Raw genomic sequence first — 19,662 nt, forward strand, 5'->3', positions numbered from 1 at the left:
TTTTCTGATTTGGTTCTACATTACCCATTACGATTATTCAGAGTTTCCTTCAACCTCTAAGAAGAAAGTGACTGAGTCTGCTGATTTCAAGTGCATTCATTCACTCAATCACTCATTCAACAAACAGGTGAAAGGACCTGAAATGCAAGCATTCACTGAGTACCCACATGTGCCCAGTCCCACGCTTAGAGGCTTTACCTAGTTTTATTACAATTACACGATAATCATGTGGACAAAAATTCAGCTAAGTGAATGTCACTAGTGTGCCCCAAACTACACCAAATGCTAGATGTTCAAGTATCAACACAATGAATCATATGATAAACATCCCTTAGTCTCTTTGACACATGTGGAGCCTGAGGCTCAGAGAAATTAGATTTTTGTCCATCATCATGAGACTCTTATGGCCACTAATTGTATGTTCAAAACTACTTTTTGTTAGTTTAAGATTTCCAGAGTCACAACAGATCCTAAAGTGGAAAACAAGCATTGCAGATAAGATCCCATCCTTGGGCCAGGTGGGAAAACATACTCCTGGATTAATAAAATATAAAACATGCCATGTTGATGTATCACCCATAGAACTGGTATACATAATCCTGTTGTTTAGGCAAAGTGAAACCAAGGAATACTGTGTCTGCATCTAGACAATATGTATAAAAATGATGTGGGAAAACAGAAAGGGCCATAGAGGAGATTTACTACATAACGCTCTAATCCCTGGGTTGTTTAGCCTGGAGAAAATGCAGATGGGTACTTCTCCATGGCCTCCTAGCATGTTAAAAATTATGATACACTGTCCTCCACCTGAACAAGAAGTGGATACAAGTCCTAGGACACAAATACCCATATCAAGAAAGACTACTTTAAATATCCATAGAGACAAAAACCTAGTTAACCTTGTCATTTAAAAAAGCTTTCCAATGCAAACACACACACACACACACGCACACACACACATATCACAAAAAACTCACAACTATTTCCAAAGTTTCCAAATATAAACTTCTGAGGCTCTTCCCAAAACAAAACAAAACAGAAGCCCAACAACTAAAAAGCAACACCGTAATTGTGGGAATTAGATCCAGCAAATTTCATAGAACATCTGGCCTGTACAGATCACACAAAATGTCTCTTGAGGGGAATGGCATTCCTTTCTCCTTGAAAACCTGGTAAGAAAATAACCACCTTCTAATGCGATTTCAGCCACTCTCACCCTGGTTATGGAGATATAAAGAAAGGGCAAGTGACGTTAATTCCTGAAGCCAGGCAAAGAGATCCAGTGCTATTCTCTGTCTTTGGCAGGTCAAGGCACCCATTTCTATTATGCCTTCTGATCAAACTATCTCTTCAAAGACCATGGGTTCCCTGAGTGCAGGCGTTTCTTCTGTCTGCCCAGCACCTCCTGCCAAGCTTGGCATTAACTCAGCCATGTGTTAAGGGTGGGATAAGCAAGCAAATGAACAGACCTAGGAGCAAAGAGCACCTTTTGCTACTAAACTGCCTATAAGCTTTACCCTCAATAACAGCCCTGGTTAAGAAGTAACTCAAAGAATAAAAATGAAAGGTGTTTCTTTGGAGTGATAGAATAGGTCCGTATCTTTTTTTTTTTTTTAAGATTTTATTTATTTATTCATGAGAGGCACAGAGACAGAGAGAGAGGCAGAGGGAGAAGCAGACTCCATGCAGGGAGCCCCACGTGGGCACTCGATCCTGGGTCTCCAGGATCATGCCCTGGACTGAAGGCAGCGCTAAACCACTGAGCCACCCGGGCTGCCCAATAGGTCCGTATCTTGATGGTGGGTGGTGGTTACACAAATTTGTATGCATTATTATATACACTGGATAACATTTCATAGAACTTCAGACACACACACACAAACTAGTACATGTCAGAATAAAATCTGCAATTTATAGTACTGTACCAATGTCCGTTTCCCAGATGTGATGTGATCACTGCACTAGGGCTGTATCAGATGTTACTACTTGGGGAAGCTGGGTGACAGACAACTGGAAATTCTTTGTACTAGTCTTTGCAATTTCATGAGAGTCCAAAATTATTTTGAATTAAAAGGTTTTTCTGGAAAGACTGATGGAAGTAGGAAATGCCAACAGGTCAAAGGATATAAATTGCCAGGTTAAACAGAGTTCTAGCAATTAGCGATTTGTGAGAAAAGACAGAAGATTGTACTTTTTTTTTCTACCCGATGCTTGCCCTTTAGATCAGCACTGTTCATTAGAAATAATGCAAGCTGCACGTGTAATTTGAATTTTCTAGCAGCCATATCCAAAAAAAAAGGTAAAAAGAAACAGATGAAATTAACTCTAATAATGTCTTGTTTAACCTAGTATGTCTAAAACATCATTTCACCATGGAAGCAATAGAAGAAATCTTTAAGTATTTTACATTTTTTTTAATACTAACGTCTTCAAAATCTGATAGGTCTTTTATTATACACTTACAAATCATTTTAATCTGGGCCAGGCACATTTCAAGCACTCAACTGCTACACACGGCCAGTGGCTACCATAAGGAATAGCTTGGCTCTAGATTCCACCTTTAGTTGCCATTAAATATCACTTGGACTGTTTTAGAGGTACCTGGGTGGTTAAATCAGTTGAGCATCCAACTCTTGATTTCTGGATCAGGACATGATCTCAGGGATGTGCGATGGAGCTCCAAGTCCCGCTCTGTGCTCAGCACAAAGTCTACTTGAATTTCTCTCTTATTCTGCCTCTCCCCCCACCTCTCTCTCCCCAAAATAAATAAATAAATCTTTAAAAAAAATAATAAAAGTAACTTGGACTGTTTTCATAAATTAGGTTCTTTATTTCCTTTGAACAAATTATCTCCAGCGTTTCAGGCCTACTGCCTCGTGGCAGTATACACCACTTGAGGGTGATATATCTTGAAGGAGTGCAATCTATTGAGGAAGGAAGGAAGGAAGTGAGGGAGGGAGGGAGGGAGGGAAGGAGGAAGGAAGGAGGGAGGGAGGGAGGGAGGGAGGGAGGGAGGAAGGAAGGAAGGAAGGAAGGAAGGAAGGAAGGAAGGAAGGAAGGAAGGAAGGAAGGAAGGAAGGAAGGAAGGAAGGAAAGGTTAGCAAGCCAAAATCACAGCTCACCCTGAAGAAGTTTTGTGACCTTAAAATTTGGGGGGTAGGCAGGGGCAAGGGGGAGAGTTGTGGATCCTTTCTATCCAGATCATCATGAAATGAAAATAGAGTCTCATTAATTTTAAATAGTTTGATTATGGCCCACAGGAGGGTCTTTGATGCCTCTCCCATTCCCTTCTGGTTCAAAGTTGTCTCAAACACGGCATGTCAATTAAATAACTACAGAAAGGTTTGAAGCAATCATGGGAGTCCTTAGGGCTGCCCTCTGATGTTCTAGTTCCCCACCTCCTTCTGCACCCATGGTGGATGTGCACCGTCCTGCATCTAGAAGCTAAATGTGGTCATGAGACCCGCTTTGGCCAACAGAACAGACCAGATATGGCAGTGTCACTTCTGAGCATAAGCATGATGAGCAGGGCACAGGGTCAGCATGCCTTTCTCTTCCTCTGTCACAACATCCAGCACTGTAGGCTGCTCTGCCAATCCCTGGCCGAGTGAGCTCCCCATCTAACAGCCACCCAAGCAACTCATGATGGAAAGAGAGTTGGAGCCAGAAATAAACCTTTGTTCTTTTAAGCCCCGGAGACTTTGAGGTTGTTTGTTATTACAGCATAGTGTAGCCTGTCCTAACACATAATTCAATTGTTGACTCCATGCATGTGACATCAACAATTCCATCCAGGGTGTCTCCCTGAATATTAGGGCTTATCACATCTGCTATATAACCCAGGCTTGGTTTTACAGTGGTTTCATTACCAACCATAAAAACTGTAACAGTGGAACTGTATAAACAAACCGAACAGTGTTTTTACTGTAAAACATGAATGTAATATAAATATTTGTCTTTGCCTTCTCTCAGCATCTGTAATGAGAGCAGAAAATTCATGCCATATGTTTATAGCATGAAGAAGGGAAAAAAGAGATCTCAACGATTCATCATGTGGGTGCCAGCTGAGCTGTTTAATATTTGTAATTCATCCATTTTCTTTCAGATATAAATCCTCCACAAATCATAAAACCCTTATGACTGTAAGTTACCAAATTCATGACTATTTCTACAGGAGAGGTCCTTGCTAGGGAGAAGGTGAACGCCGTGCCATGAGGTCAGTTTCTGTGACAAGATGAGAAACGACACGGTGAGTCACTGCATTAGACCGTGGCCTCTCCCAGCCAGCCTCAACGAAATTTGAATATGAAACCACTTCTCTGAAGACTTCAAAAAACCTATCCTACCTCTAGCTGGAAGTGCATCTGAACATTTGGGGTCCTGACAGTTCCTCCTTTTTGCAATCCTCACAGGGAGAGGCGCTGAGCATGTGAAGTGGCTTCTGCCATCTGTAGGATCTTCCGATCTTGTGGGAGGAGGTATTACTGCCACCACCAAGGTCTGTGCCAGGCACAGAATCCAGCCCTTCACACAGGGAGCAATGGGGGGATGTTTTTATTTCAGAGCCGTGATGGAATCCTTGATGTGAAGTTGCTGAAGCCTGCCCAAAGTGTTTGCACAGCCTTTTAGCATACAAGCCGAGAGGCACAGAGAATGATTCAATTTTCTCCAAATTGGCTCATGGACCAGAGGTTTCTGGAAACTGTCACTGTCCTACAAAATCCAATACCACAGAGAGGAAGCTTTGTTGAGTGCAAAGCAAATCTACCCAGTCATTCTGGCACTCAGGAGGCTGGCCCCTCGTGGGCACAAGAGATGCATGGGGGTAGTGGGGAGGGAAAGGGGAAAGGTAGGAATGCCTTAATGGGTTAGAACCCAAGGCATGGAGAGGCGACATTCAGAAGCTCTCCACATGGTGAGTGCCACTTGGGCACCAGTTACTGAGCATGGGCCGTGAGCCAGGCACTGTTCTCTCACTAAATCCTGACAAGCCTCCTAGCACTCAGGGATGCAATATTCCCATTTTTCCATAGTTAGATCAAGAGGTACAAGGAAGAGCACCTTGACTGAGATCACACACTGCCAGGGAACAACAGAGCCAGGATTCCTGCCGAAGCTAGACTGATGCCAAAATCTGTGCTTGTAACCACTAACTGGATGGCTAGAGTCAAAGAAAAGCCTCCATCCTTCTAACCAACCTGTCCTACACCATCCAAAAGTGGATGAGAAACACAGGCCTCGCATCTGCTCCTGCCCAAGGGTTTCTGAGCTCATACCATAAACCAAGTCTGGTTCTCCTCCCTACCCACCGTCATACACACAAACCTACTAGAGTATTTATATTATTATTACTATTATTAATTTACATGTCTGTCAACACATCTATACTCCTTGAGGACAAAGACACTGTCTTCTGTATATACCTATGCTCAGAGTCTAGTGGGATGCCTAGCATATGATGAGGTGTCAACACACATTTGTTGCTTAGGTAGGAGACCACTGGCAAAAAATTGATGCATAACCAAAGCATAGACTATAAGCTCCAGTAGGCAGGAACCTTTGCTTTTTCAGTCACTACCACATCACTCGTCCTTAGCGCAGCATCTGACTCAGAGGAAGGGGCTGCCAACTATTTGCCAAAGGAAGAGAGGGAGGGTGGGCAGTGGAGAGGGAAGAGCAGTCCGGGAAAGCTTTGCAGGAAGGATGCCCACGGAAAGGACTTGCAGGATATGGAGGTACTGGTTAGGATGAGCAGGCTTGGCTGCGGTCCTTTCCAGGTACAAGAAACATTCTAGGCTGAGATGCAGAGACACTGGGAGGTTGGGAGGAGCAGTGAGTCTGAGACAGTGAGACAAGGTAGAGAATGGTAAGAGATGAACCTGAACAGGCTGGCAGGGACCACACCACACAAGGGCTCCCCAAATATCTTTTTTATCCTTGCTAGCACTTGTAAGAGTACACACTAGGCACCCAGGTACCCTTCTAAGTACCCAGGTCACCTGCTTCGTAAATGGCAGAAATAGGACTCAAACTCAGGTACACAGGATCTCAAGTCTGTTGCCTATACCCTCGTAATATATCTTACAGATCAATCCTTTGGCCTGATGAAGTAAGCGAGTTCTAGCAGCCCCCTGCAAGCAGGTGCCAAGGTGCTGAGCAGTGACCCATTGATACTAAAGGAAACCTTTCCAACAGCCATCATGTTGGTCAGGTGAGCCATTTACTCCTCTTAAATAAAGTCTTTATATGCCTCCGGTTTGCCCACTTATAAATTTAAGATATATACTATCTTTTTAAGAAATCTATATTTAATTATACAGCATCAGTGAAATGTCACTTGGGGAACGAAAATCTACCATAAATGAATGCATCCAATAGAAAAAGCTGTAATTTAAAATAAATTACTGTGCTAGTCAGAAAAAAAATTTACTCTCTTCATAGAAAAAAAAAATTACTATTTGATATTAGGTGGTCCTACTCAATTAGAAAACAGCATCAATAGCAAAGAACCAAATAACCACCCTAAATTCTTCCTCTCTTGGAGCAGGTTTCACTGTCGAGCCCAAACCAGGAAGTATGTGCAACAGCGCTGGCCTGAGCTTCATTAAGGCTTAAAGTCAATTAAGCCACGAATTGGAACAATCATTCCTCCTTTGCAAAGTATTGATATTTTTTTTTCCTGGCTGCTTTAGGGCTTTTCTAGCACTCACGAGGAGATTTATGTTAGACAATTTCTTTCTGATTAAAACAAATCATAGCTCAACAATTCTAATTTCCTCCTTCCTAAGCAAGAAATGATCAGAGAATGCTGAAAACAGTGATCAAACCCATCGTGCGGAGGCCAGCACTTAGAAGCTTGGCAAAAACACTCCTGAGACGTGTTTTCTCCATCTCTCTTTGCGCTTTCATCTCTATCCCTCCTTTCGGTGTCCATCTCGTGTTTGTCTATCTGTCTGTCTCTGTATGTCTATTCCCCAGGCTCCCTGATATCTCCCTCCCTCTGTCTCTGTTTCTCTCTGCTTCATTCTCTTTCAGTATACATGTACCTTGATAAGCTTCTGGACAATTACTTATTAGCTTAAAGGGGCATTAGAAGCAAAGCCAACCTAAGCTGGTTTTCTGACCTAAGTAATAGGGAATGAGAAGGTTCCTCTCTTTACTTCCAAAAGTGCAGCATCACCATAGGCCTTTTCATTTACAAGCAGTTACTGATTTCTGATCCGCCTTCTCTCCCTCGATAACACAGAGCCTTAAGGAGAGACCAGAAGTCTCCTGGATCCATGTGCTAGCCTTTCACACAATGTCCTCTACCCTCAGAGCTGACCTCTCTTTGTCAATGATCCATTTGCCTGTGCTTCAAAATTGAGTTGATTTAGGAATCCTGTCTTCATTGCAGCTAACTCCCACCACTCCAGAATGGCTGAAGAAGCTGACTGACTGAAATTTCCCAAATTGGGATCCGCAATTTTCAAAGAACTGGAATTGCCAGATGCTTGACACAATGTCCCATAAGCAATGACTCCTTCTTTAACTAGCTAGAAGGCAGCTGAAGGATGGGCGGTGGGGGGAGGGGGGCAGAGAGGCACCACAGGAGCATCAATGTGAAAAATCAATTTACATAGCTCAATACTTGAGAAAAATAATCTGGGTGCTCATACCTTCCGCTGGTCTGGTCTCCAAAAAACGAACCAACCAAACCGTCCCTTCCCACAGTGACAGGATGCTGCTGGTTGGGTTATAACGAGCAAGGCCCAATTTTCAACCTGGTTGCAACCCAGTCATTCATTCCACAAATAAGTCTGAATCCCTCCTATTGACCAGGCACTAGCCTACACACTGGGGCAATAAAAGAATAAAACAGGCAAGGCTCCTGCCTTCCTACAGCATTTCATCTCTGCTGCTTGTATGCTGTGTGACTTTGGACAAGGTCCTAAACTTCTCTGTGCTTCATATCTTCTTCTAAAAACAGGACTCATACTATTAGCGATCCAATAGGGTTGCTATAAAGATGAGCCGAATTAAGGAATTTAAGTGTTTTACACAGTGACTGGCACACTAGTGCTACTAGCTACCATTATCACTATTTTTATTATCATAAAAATAAGGAGGAGAATCAAGCAAACCATCCAATTGGGCATTAAGTGTTGGGTCCTTACATTCCCGTCTTACATAAAATTTTCTGCTCTTCTTAAAAACCCATATATACATTTTTTCACAATAGGTAAGTGGACAGCATGATAATATGTCTCAAAAGGAGGCATAATTGGCTAAGTAACATTGTACAGGTCAGTCACCCTCTCTGGACCTGTTTTCCCATCTGTCAAGGAGTTAAACTGTCCTCAGAAAGTCCTTTCCAATCCTAAATTCTACCATTCTATAACCACAGTATACCCAACTGTGATCTGTTGATTCATAATTGCCCCTAAAAAAACAAAGAGCATCACTAATTCACATCTGAATTTCTTATCATGTTATTCTTGCATAACACGGTTCACATCTTTGCTGTATCCCCTAAAAGTAATGGCTAGAAGAATCACACAAAACCCAGTGGGTCATACGTGACCACAAAGAACTTTATTTTTAACAGAATGTAGAATTAGCTCTGCTCTTCTTTGATGCATCCCCAAAACCATCTGTGTTGGCAGGTCTGCAAGGATGCCATAATCAGCGGCGCAAGCCTGTGATACAGCTAAGATCACTGACATCACTGCCAAGTGCCCCAGCATTTCCACCAGTAATGCAAATTTACCCAGAGCTGAAAATAAACTTTTAACTAGCTCTCAGTTCTCCACATGTATAGTCCAGGCAAGCTGTGAACCATCCCAAACAAATGCAATTATAAAATGACCACTACTGATTTCTAAATGGCATTCTGGACAGATCTGCCTTGTGAAAGGGTCTGGCTCAGTCTAACATTGAAATGTACTGCTACTCCTCAAATATCCATCAGTATCAATAAGAGAGGGGACCAGAAGGTTGCAGACGGTGGAACAAATAATATGCAAGGAAGGGTCTCTGAAATGAAAACTTAGCAGACTGCTTGACAACAGATCTGGAGTCATATTTGCAACTGTCCAGAAAACAGGGACAGTCTTGGGTAGGGGGCTGGCCGAGTCTTTCTGAGAGTGGCATCGGCATCTTGAAAGGAAAAGTGCTAACAGGAGACAATCGAGAACTACAGGGACAATGGCCAGAATGAGGCTCAAACTGGCCCCGTCAGAAGCCCGACCTGCCCCTTCCGCACTGAGTCTAGCAAGGCCAGCCACTCAGGGGTGACCTTCACTTAGGGGTGGATTCTTGGAATAATTAGGGTTCTCAGACTTGACAGTTTCTTTCCTTGCTTATTCTTACTCTCCCAGCATAATTATTATGAGCCTCTCCTTTGGCTCTCAGCATTTCCCGATTGGAACAATGAATTGTCTGAACACCCTACTTCTGAGAGAGGGTTACAGATAAGTAAACATGTTTCTATTTTCATAGAGTTTCTAAGAGTGAGAACCATGTTCCCCCCAAATTTGTTGAAGGTTCTCAGAGCAGGAGACATTGGAAGGAGTGATTATTTTTATCCTTTGGGACTTGGTAGTTGGATTTAAAAGCAGTCTTTGAATGTCAGGAAATAAGCAAGTACAGTGAGCATCACTCTCATCTTTTGCAGCTCATGGCTGCCACTCGAACCCTGCTGACCCGAGGCATGGCTAACACCGTCTCCGGCCTCAATGCTCCCCTCTCTATTTCATTCTGAGCATCCAACTTTCTGCATCATCATGTGTAGACCTGCATCATGCCCACTTGGATCTTTCAATGGCTGTCAGGACTGAGAGAATAAAGCCCATTCTCCTAGTAGAACAGAATCCAACGTCTTGAACAATCTGGCTTCAAATGGCAACTTCCGGCCTCTTCTCCAACACTACATCCAAACCTGACTATTCCCCCTTCCTTCTGCTCATGCTCTTCCTTACAATGGAATGCACCCCCATCATCTCAGCTGACTACAGCCTGCCAATAGCTCCTTCTTCAAGGATCCTGCTTTGAAGCCCCTGGGGAAAGCATCTTTCATGAATCCTAAAAGTACCACTCTTACCATGCTCACTGGGTACTATAACCTATGTCAGTAGCCAGCGAGCATAGTGATGACAATATTCTAAACTGTTTTTTTAACACCCACTATACCAAGGACATAAAGATATTTAATAAATATTTGTACCATTAAAAAAAATAGTGTGAAAATCTGTAGGCTAATTAGCAAACTGGGTTGTGAGAACATCTAATTTTTGTAAGCAGAGATAAAAATCTGCCCTGCCCTTTTATAATTAAAAAAAAAAAAAGCAATCAATCAATCAATCAAACAGCCTGAGAATTATAGAGGGGTGTTTCTCAACTTTTATATGAATCAGAGTCTCCTGGAGGGATTCCAAAACACAGACTGCTAGGCCCCACATCCAGACATTCTAATCCCTTAGGTATTGGGGTGGGGCCCAAGAATTTGCATTTTATTTTTTTTTTAATTTTTATTTATTTATGATAGTCACACAGAGAGAAAGAGAGAGAGGCAGAGACACAGGCAGAGGGAGAAGCAGGCTCCACGCACCAGGAGCCCGATGTGGGATTCGATCCCGGGTCTCTAGGATCGCGCCCTGGGCCAAAGGCAGGCGCCAAACCGCTGCGCCACCCAGGGATCCCAAGAATTTGCATTTTAAACAAATTCAGTGGTGACACTGCAGCTGAGGAGCTCTGGGTCAGAAGGGGTTTGAGTGGCACTGTGGAAGTTTCTGCAGCATTGGAAACCACCGGGATTAATGAAATGAAATGAAACGCTACTGAGACCATTACAGATGTGTTCTCTCCCTTCCTTAAAAATAGCACCCTCCCACCCAACCCCCTTCATTTTTGTCTTCATATTGCTTACAATTTGATGTAGATTTTAAGCGTCCTGTAATTCATCAACTAATTCTCTCCTGGCTACACATTCCAAGTAATTAAAGTTCAGTAATAACTTACTCTTTCTGCTCCAGCACCTGCATTTCATTTGTTTATTTTCCCAGAGTCATAAATCTGAAAGGCTGTCAAAGTGCCACAATATTAGTGCAATAATCAAAGTTAATTAGTCCCTCTCAATAAACAACAACAAAGCCATTACAAAGATGCATTGAAGTTTCTCCCAGCTACCCAGTTTACAGATCACATTGTAGTTGGAACAATTAGACTCTGAGAATTGCTGGGTAAATGAGCGCAGTGTTCTTTAGTCATTTAAAAGGAGACCGTGCTCTTCATTCACACTGATTCATTAACTCCAGGGAAGGCAAAGCGAGCCTGGGCTCCGCATCTGCGCCCGCTGAAGGATGCCGGAACAGACGGAGCTCTCCCCAGCTGCCAAGCCTTACCAGGCGCATCCCAGACTCCAATAATGAAAGAGGACAGAGGTTGCAGAGTGAGGAGAGGGGCCAGCCTGACCGCCAACTTTTAGTAACCCGATGTCTTCAATAACTTTTGATTTATTATTTAGGGAATTTGAGAGATGGGGTTACCAGGCAGATTCTGATGAGAAGGCAGCCTAGGGAAACTCAGAGGGCAGGACCAGAGCCGGTGGATAGGATACACTCAGAGGAAGATGCTGCCTTCAATATAAGAGAGAACAGTGTAATTGAGAGGGGCTGCCAAGGGAGGGAGGAGCTTACATATCACTGGAAGAGTACAAGCCATAGCTGGAGGAGCTCTGCTCGGGGATGCTGTGTACGTGGTCTGCACAACTCAAAGGGTCAAACGAGGTGACTTGGACAGTTGACACCTCCATAAAAAAAATGAAGGTTCCTTGCTTTTGGAAGCAATGACTGGGTGAGTGTTCATGTCTTGTCCTCTGAATTCATTCATTGTCCAGTTCCTCTCCAGAGATCCTTCTCCCCTTGAAGCCATGACTCCTGTGCACATTACCCATTGCTATGCATCATATTTCCCCCAAAGCGCAGTGGCTTAAAACGATTAAGTATTTCTACCTCACCAAGTTTCTACAGGTCAGGAATCCTAAGTGAGTCTGACTCAAGATCTTTCATGAGGTCACTGTCAACTGACAGCCGGAAGTCCCCTGCAGGCTTGAGGAGGCAGGAGGACCCCAAGAAGGCTCATTCCCAAGGCTTTCAGCAGGAGGCTTGGGTTCCTCGTCATGTGGGCCTGTCCACAGGGATGCATGAGTGTCTTCACAACATGGCCACTGGCCTCCTCAGAGGGAATAATCCAGGACAGCAAGCAAGGAGGAAGCTGCATGCCTTTATGACCCTCCCTGGGGGTCCTACTCCCTCATTTCTGCCATGTGCTACTTATTAAGTTTATCACTAAGTACAGCCCACATTCAAGGGGAGGAAAATCAGGCTCCACCTCCTAAGAAGAGGGTATCAAAGAATGGATGGACAGATCATAAAACCAACATGGATACTTGTGAGGCTTCCTTTTTTAGGATCTCTAAAAGTGAGTCACATCCGCACCCCAGGGTGACTAAGTGGCAGGGACGAGTATCCAATGAATGCCCTGGGGTCACAGTTTTTCTCCACTTCTCTCCCGCAGCAACCCCAAGCTCTGCAAAAGGGCAGCCAGCTCCATACCATCGGCATCTGGGGTGTAGACCACCACCTCGCCACCCCCTGGGGATGGAAGGAAACCATCCATCATTACTTCATCTGAATATTAACTGACACAATGATGAGAAGATGAAAACAGGCTTGCTATGTCCTAATACTCTGATCATTTATTGTAAAAAAAAAAAAAAAAATCATTTTCCAAAAAAGATTTCTGATATATTTGTCGAATTTAGGGATGTGATGAACAAGTCAGCCTCTCCTGAAGCTACCATTTCTTGAGTCTTTACTACATGCCACATTCTGTACAAAAGAGCATGTGCCTTCTGAGACCCCAAGTGGCTCATTGAACCCAGAACATTTTATTCACTATGTCATCGGCTTATTATAAAACAATGTCACTCAAGAACAGCCAGATAGAAAAGATGCAGAGGGCAAGGTGTGTGAGAAAGGGCACAAGCTTCTGTGCCCTCTCCAGGGGCACCACTCTCCAGGATCTCCATGCATTCACCAACCCAGGAGCTTCATGAACCCTCTCCTTTTTGGGTTTTTACAGAGGCTTCATTACATAGGCATGATTAAGTCATTGGCCACTGATGACTGAACTTCATCTCCAGCACCTCTCCCCTCCCCAAAGGTCAGGGTGTGGAACTGGAAGTTCTAACCTTCTAATCACACAGTGGGCTCCACGGAAAATCAGCCCCCATCCTGGCTGGGGTTCAAAACTCACCTCATTAATATAACAGAAGACACCCTCCAGGGCTCTCACCACTTAGGAAAGTCCAAGGCTTTTGGGAGCTCTGTGCCAGAAACAAGGAGGAAGACCAAATGTATGTTTCTTATCACACATCACAAGATCACTATATGTGTTATTTTACTTCATCCTCACCATGAGGGAGAACAATTATTAGCACCATTCTGCATGTAAAAAAGCCATGGTTCAGGGATGCCTGGGTGGCTCAGTGGTTGAGCATCTGCCTTCGGCTCAGGATATGGTCCCGGAGTCCTAGGATCGAGTCCCATATCGGGCTCCCTGCATGAAGCCTGCTTCTCCCTCTGCCTGTGTCTCTGCCTCTCTCTCACTCTGTGTCTCTCATGAATAAATAAATAAAAACTTAAAAAAAAAATCCACGGTTCAAAGACATAACCAAATTTGCCCAAGGATACCCAGTGAGCATGTGTTCAAACGAGGATACAATCCCGAGTCAGAATGACTTCCAAAGCTGAGGTTCCCTTTACTCCACTGGGCTGCCTCCCTATAAATTAAAAATTAGTCTATTTTAAATATACATTTGAAATAAACCCTAACCTATTACAGTGTGTGCTGCCCCATTCTGAGACTGGCTGCCTCATCTGCACTGTATCTCTGCATTTGTCCTTGTGTAGGAGGTTTTACCATCTCTTCTCTGTTCAATCTAACACCTGCAATATCTGAGACTCTCTGTAAATGCCCCATAATAAATTTGAAAAACAGTCCCTAGCATGTTTTTTCTCTCTTAAGTAATGGAGCCTAAATGCCTAGTGGCCAGAAGCAGGCCTTAGAGCCATTAGCTGAGCACCATCTCAAGAGGAGATCCGTCCCTTCAAACTATGTCAAAATTGCTTAATAAGAACTCAGGGGACCCCGTATTAATGAAAGGATGCATCTGCTTTGGGTTTCACATGATTGGGAGTGATGGTTTGGAGCCAGCCACCTATGCTTGACTTCCACTCTTTAAAACTCCACAGTTAATCACAGCCCTTGTTATACAAAGGTTACAATGGATATAAAGTTTGAAAGATTTAATTCAAGACTGCGAGCGGTGGCCAGGGGAAAAAAAAGAATGTGGAAGGAAGACACAGAGACAATGATCAAAGAACAATGAATAGCACCCAAGACTATGTCAATGCGAAATGTTCAGAATGAGAAATGAACTGGAAAACTTGAAGGACAGGACCGGGCACAAGTCTGAGGCAATCTGCAAAGAGAGAAAACTCAGAATATTTTAGCAACAATTATGTCAATGAGGGGGATGCATAATTTATTATCTGATAAAGAATCTTTCCTGAGTTTTTGACAAGAAAGGTCAAATAAGCAACGCAAGTAGAACAGTAAACACTATAAACACTGCTTGAAGTGGAAGTCTGGGAAGGAGAGCAAATTTGGTGAGGCGAGGTTCATCAGATCCATCAGATTACCAAAAGGGACCCTGGAAGCTCTCTTTCCTGGGGAAGCACAGGTTATCATTATCAGGAACAGAGAAATATTCACACATAAACTTGCAAACCTCTATGAATTCAATCTTTGGCTAAGACTTTAAAAAAGTGAGGCCAGTCTTTTTACAGAACATATACCAGGAATTTTGGATTAAGTGACAAGATGGCTTTGGCGTCAGGCAAATACGGCTTCGTACCCAGGATCCACTTCACAGCTCCCAGCTAGGTGAGCTTAGACAAGCCTTTTCACCCTGGCTAGCGTCCAATGCCTCATTTGCAAAGTGGGTTTAACACATAACATAGATATTTCATTGCTAAATGCTAAGCATTGTGCCTTGTAGAGAGACAAATATGAATACACAACCCTGTAGGCAGGGAATGATAATAACGTGACATTTTGAAAATGGAAGTGTCCTAAGGGAGAACTCTAAAACTTTACCTTCACCTTTGTGTGTGTGTGCGTATGCTTATTGATTTAAGCAAGTGGTTTATATAGTTCTTGCTGGTTCGCAGACTTATTTATATCATACTTTATTTATTGAAAATCCAATACTACACATAAAAACAATTTTTAAAGCAAAGAAATGAGGAACCAATCTAGAAGCTGATTTAAGATGAATTTTTCCCAATAATCTTCAACTATTCATAATATTAATAGTCTTTATATTTTTCGTTTAGCTAAAGATCATTCAAAACAATGGGGATGAGCCCTATAACTTGTGATGCTTTGAATGATGATCATCTTTCCTGAGCCAGGTCACCAGATTAGACAGGCATCAAGAGCTGTTTGCCTCCTCCACAACATGCACGTACTGCATAAGAGAAGGCATCACACCTAAGGTCTGTGAAGTCAAATTAAGGATTTAAGCTTTTATTCTCAGAGGGGAAATTACAAACTCCAAAGCTATACCAGATCATAAAGTCACTGAGTACAATTTGAGGGAGCCTAACAGTAGCTGGATTCTTCCAGTGGTCCTCAAAAGTGCAAGCCACTTATTGCTTGGCATCCTGCCCCATCACTCTTAATATCGTGTCATGAAAACATAGGGTGCTGGTATCTATTAAAAGCACAGCAAAGTATCAAACCCATGTGCCAAATACACTGGTTGGTACCAAGTCCTCCTTATCTGCAAATACTACTAAAACCATTATTTCCGATACTTACCTGCAGGGCTGCAATATGACATGACACCATCAGCTTTCTACATGCCTTCCCTCCAATGAGATAAACAGCCCCAGTATCAAGTCTATCGAAGATGGCAATAATTATGACACTTCAGTCCAGCCAGCATCAAACTGTGTGGTTACAATCAACCAGGCATGCGCTCTCCCTAACACATGCATATCCCATTACCTCTGACTAATAAATCTTTTCTTTTTACCCCTCATCTCTCTGCTTTTTCAATAACCATTTTGGTATAAGCCATCGCTAGCTGTTCCTGATGACTGATCCCTTAATCATCTTTCCTAAATATATGCAAAGTGTATTTCTTTGTAAATACAAAAGAAAAAGCAATCTCATAAATAATTAAGATGGCTTTTCAAATGACAGTTGAGTGCTAATATGAGCTCCACTGGAAAATACTAATCAACAAACTAAATACACATCTAATAAAATGTAGGAGTCCAGATACAGGAAGACAGAGAAAGAATTCATTGCAACTCCATTTGAATCATGCTGATAAACATCCTCCCTACAGCTCCTCTTGTAGCCAGTTGGAGAGGTTAAGAAGAGTAAGCATCATTTGTACCTTCATGTATGAATAAGAAATTATTATTGTTGTTATTAATAGCAGCAAATAAAATGTAATTGACTACTCAATCTACCCCCAGCAATGTGTTAAATACTACACATGCATATGGTCAGTGCATTTAATACTCACACTTATGTCTCCCGACATAGATATTATTATTTGGATTTTACAGATAAAGAAACCATGGCTGGAGAAGAAACTCACCCAAGATCATAGGGTATATATGCTTCTAAGGTTTGCCACTATAACACAGCATATTTTATAGCAATGGTAGTCAGCTGGAGATGATTTGCCCTACGAAGGGACACTGGCCCAGGAGGCATCCCGAGGACCACCCAGCCTGCCTTCTCTAGATCTCTTGGGAGTCTTGGTTAAATTACTCATGAGAAAACAAGAGCAGCTGAGCTGGATCCCTATTGCATTCTCCTGGCCAAATGCATGTCATCCTAACCAGTCTAGAAGACCTGAAGTCTAGGCGAAATAAAAACACAAGTTAGAAAAGCATGGGCTTGAAGTCTTCCTTGGGGACCAAAGCTTCTCACCAAACTAAACATAGTTGAGTCACTCCTCCCTTATGATAGGGGAACAGGTCCAAGCTACATTCTGAGGAATTAGGAGTGGGTCACATAATAACTCCAAGGGAAGGCTATTAGCCCCTCTTCCCAGGCCAGGCCACTTCTGCCCACCTCACTGGTCATCTCCATCTCCAGTAGATGCTAGAGCTTCAGAACATTCACTGGGCCCTGTTTCACTAATGGACAGCCTCTATGTGTGAACTCTCTTACAGGATAAGCAACTGAGTAAGGGCCTGGCACACATGAAGCAGGCTGTCCTGCCCCACTCTTTTGATCCCCCAGCAACTCTAGCCATGACCCCACCCCTTTTTCTCCTGCACACAACTGGTAGGTAAGCGGGTGACCTCAGGCCCAGCTGCTTTAGCTCTATTCAACCTGCTTCCTCCCCAGGCCCAGAAGCTTTAGTTCCCAAGTTTTAAAAATCTAAAATTCAGGAATGGTAATAAGGTGAGAGAAGAGAGAGGAAGTAGGGGAGGCCCCACTTAGAATCTTTAAGGTGCTCCACATTGGGCTGCTGGAGTCTGGTTGGGGCTGTTTATAAAGTGCATTTTGACACCTGATCAACTATTGTTCTTTGCATATAACCCCCCAAAGAGGTCATTAGATTTCAGGATGGAGAGTGGGATGGGCCATACTTCCATAAACATGGCAACACAGCACAGCAGGGATTCAGACACATCTATCAGTGTCCTAAACGTAGAGAACTCACATGGAATCTTAGCATACAGACAGTGCTGCTACATAAAACAGAAGCCACTCTATCCTGAAAACAGGAAAGTAAACTTCCTGCTCAGCCAGCCATATCGGCTCCTTGGAATACCTAGGAAAAAATTAGGTGCTTGTCTTAGAGTGAGGGGACACTAGTCCATAATCCACTTAAGAATGTGAAGGGATAGATCACATCCTCCTACCAAGGACCCCTTAACAACACAGGCACTGAACCCCAGTTCCAGAGATCCTTTATTTAAATATGAATGGGGAATGATGGGCCTCCCTACCCTCCCTCCTTTCTAAATTATGCTAAATGGATTGGCCTTTTAAGAGGGTGGTTTACTTCTCTACTGTCCACGTTATCTAATTTTAATTGTTTTCAATTCTTATTACTAACTTTCAAGCATCCAAAACATCTCAGCAGGAGGGCATTTTCCCATGAAATAATTATTAGTAGTTGTAATTTCATATAGGCTCTTAATATAATTCCATATGGAATGTGTTTTCATTTAATAAGTTATATTTTACTAAATAGCCAGAGCCCCCCAAAAGTGGTTTGAGAACTCTATAAAGGATGTCTTCAATGAAAAGGGACTGCTTAAGACAATGAGGTAAATCAGTGTTGCTTCCCATGAGAAATTAGGGTTAATCCTGAAATTAATCCCTCAAATAGCATCTAGCAATTCTGAACACAAAGCCTGAAAGGTCGGGGGATCCCTGGGTGGCGCAGCGGTTTGGCGCCTGCCTTTGGCCCAGGGCGTGATCCTGGAGACCCGGGATCGAGTCCCACGTCGGGCTCCCGGTGCATGGAGCCTGCTTCTCCCTCTGCCTGTGTCTCTGCCTCTCTCTCTCACTGTGTGCCTATCATAAATAAATCAAAAAAAAATTTAAAAAAAAAAAAAAAAAAAAAAAAAAAAAAAAAAGCCTGAAAGGTAATAAACATGCATGATGCCAAATGTGGTAGAAAAGCTGGGCCATGAAGTAGACAGACTTTGGGTTTGAAGACCAGATTGACCAACTGTGCCAGGAGCCTGCCTCTACACTCATCAGCTGTGTGTCTCTGGGAGGGTCCCTTCACCCTTCTGAGCCGCCATTGGCTCTTATGTAAAATGGAGAAAACCAGGCTCTTGCATCTCCTGAAGAGGGATATAAAGTGCCTCACCTGGCACTTTATATGGGACTCTCTATAAAGGATGGTTGTTAGATGCCCTATGGTAAGCATAGAATCATGTCCCACTGGCTTAGAGGCAGACATCAATGTTCTGGAACACGGCAATTCTAGAATGTGCCATGGAGGCAGGAACAGAAAGACCAGGCAGGGAAGAACACGTTGGGGAAGGCGGCATGAACTCCATCTCCAGAGCCAAGCTGAGAATGCCCACAGAGCCCTGGCACATACAAGCCAATGCTGAGCCAAACAGCCCACAGACTTCTGAGTGAGCTTTTGCTGCAACAAAAAACTTTGGATCATTTCGAGAGCTTCCCGTGAGGCGCCAATATGCTGCAGTACCTTCCCAGCTCTGCTACTGATAGGATTCATACCAGATAAAGTATGAACACGCTCAAGCTGGCTAGCAGCTGGAAAAACTGGAGTCAATCAAATTGACCTTGAGAAACACAAGAAGGTGGCATTTAATGATGTGCCAGATCGAGTCCCTGCCCAGAGAGGAGGTAAGCAAGGGCCTGAAGGAAGCCAGCCCAGCACGCACCAAGGGTGGGGTGGCGAGGGGAGCTCCAGGTGGATCACGGAGGCAGGTTCACACACACTGGGCACTACGGTAATAGAGCACTGACACGAAATGGCTTTCGGTGCTATATTTGAGCTTCCATAATCATAGTCTAGGGGGAATGAGGAAATGG

General features: G+C 43.3%; 1 protein-coding gene and 2 long non-coding RNA genes across 27 annotated transcripts in view; 1 reads left to right on the forward strand and 2 right to left on the reverse strand.

Annotated features, from left to right (window-relative positions):
• WWOX (WW domain containing oxidoreductase) overlaps positions 1–19,662 on the reverse strand; it is a 952,589-nt gene that overhangs the window by 882,493 nt on the left and 50,434 nt on the right. The window contains exon 6 of one of the 17 annotated variants that reach the window (XM_049110686.1): positions 13,297–13,366. The exons of 15 other annotated variants lie outside the window; for them this stretch is intronic. In XM_049110686.1, the coding sequence (XP_048966643.1) occupies positions 13,301–13,366 (66 nt within the window). In that variant the 3' untranslated portion in view covers positions 13,297–13,300. Of the gene's footprint in view, positions 1–13,296; positions 13,367–14,343; positions 14,525–19,662 lie in introns of those variants that run through there. One more of the 17 variants, XM_035716869.2, reaches the window with a different exon arrangement.
• Positions 2,810–4,778, reverse strand: LOC125755165 (uncharacterized). Its single transcript, XR_007410966.1, has 2 exons — positions 3,399–4,778; positions 2,810–2,924 (listed from the first exon to the last, which is right to left on the reverse strand). It is a non-coding gene; the product is annotated as an uncharacterized LOC125755165 (long non-coding RNA).
• The window catches only part of LOC112646698 (uncharacterized), a 49,133-nt gene continuing 48,443 nt past the window's right edge, over positions 18,973–19,662 (forward strand). For all 9 annotated transcript variants that reach the window (XR_004816199.2, XR_004816198.2, XR_003127801.3 and 6 more), the window contains exon 1: positions 18,973–19,473. This is a non-coding gene — a long non-coding RNA (uncharacterized LOC112646698). The remainder of the gene's footprint in view (positions 19,474–19,662) is intronic.

This window comes from Canis lupus, chromosome 5 (assembly GCF_003254725.2).
Source record: "Canis lupus dingo isolate Sandy chromosome 5, ASM325472v2, whole genome shotgun sequence".
Taxonomy (NCBI): domain Eukaryota; kingdom Metazoa; phylum Chordata; class Mammalia; order Carnivora; family Canidae; genus Canis; species Canis lupus.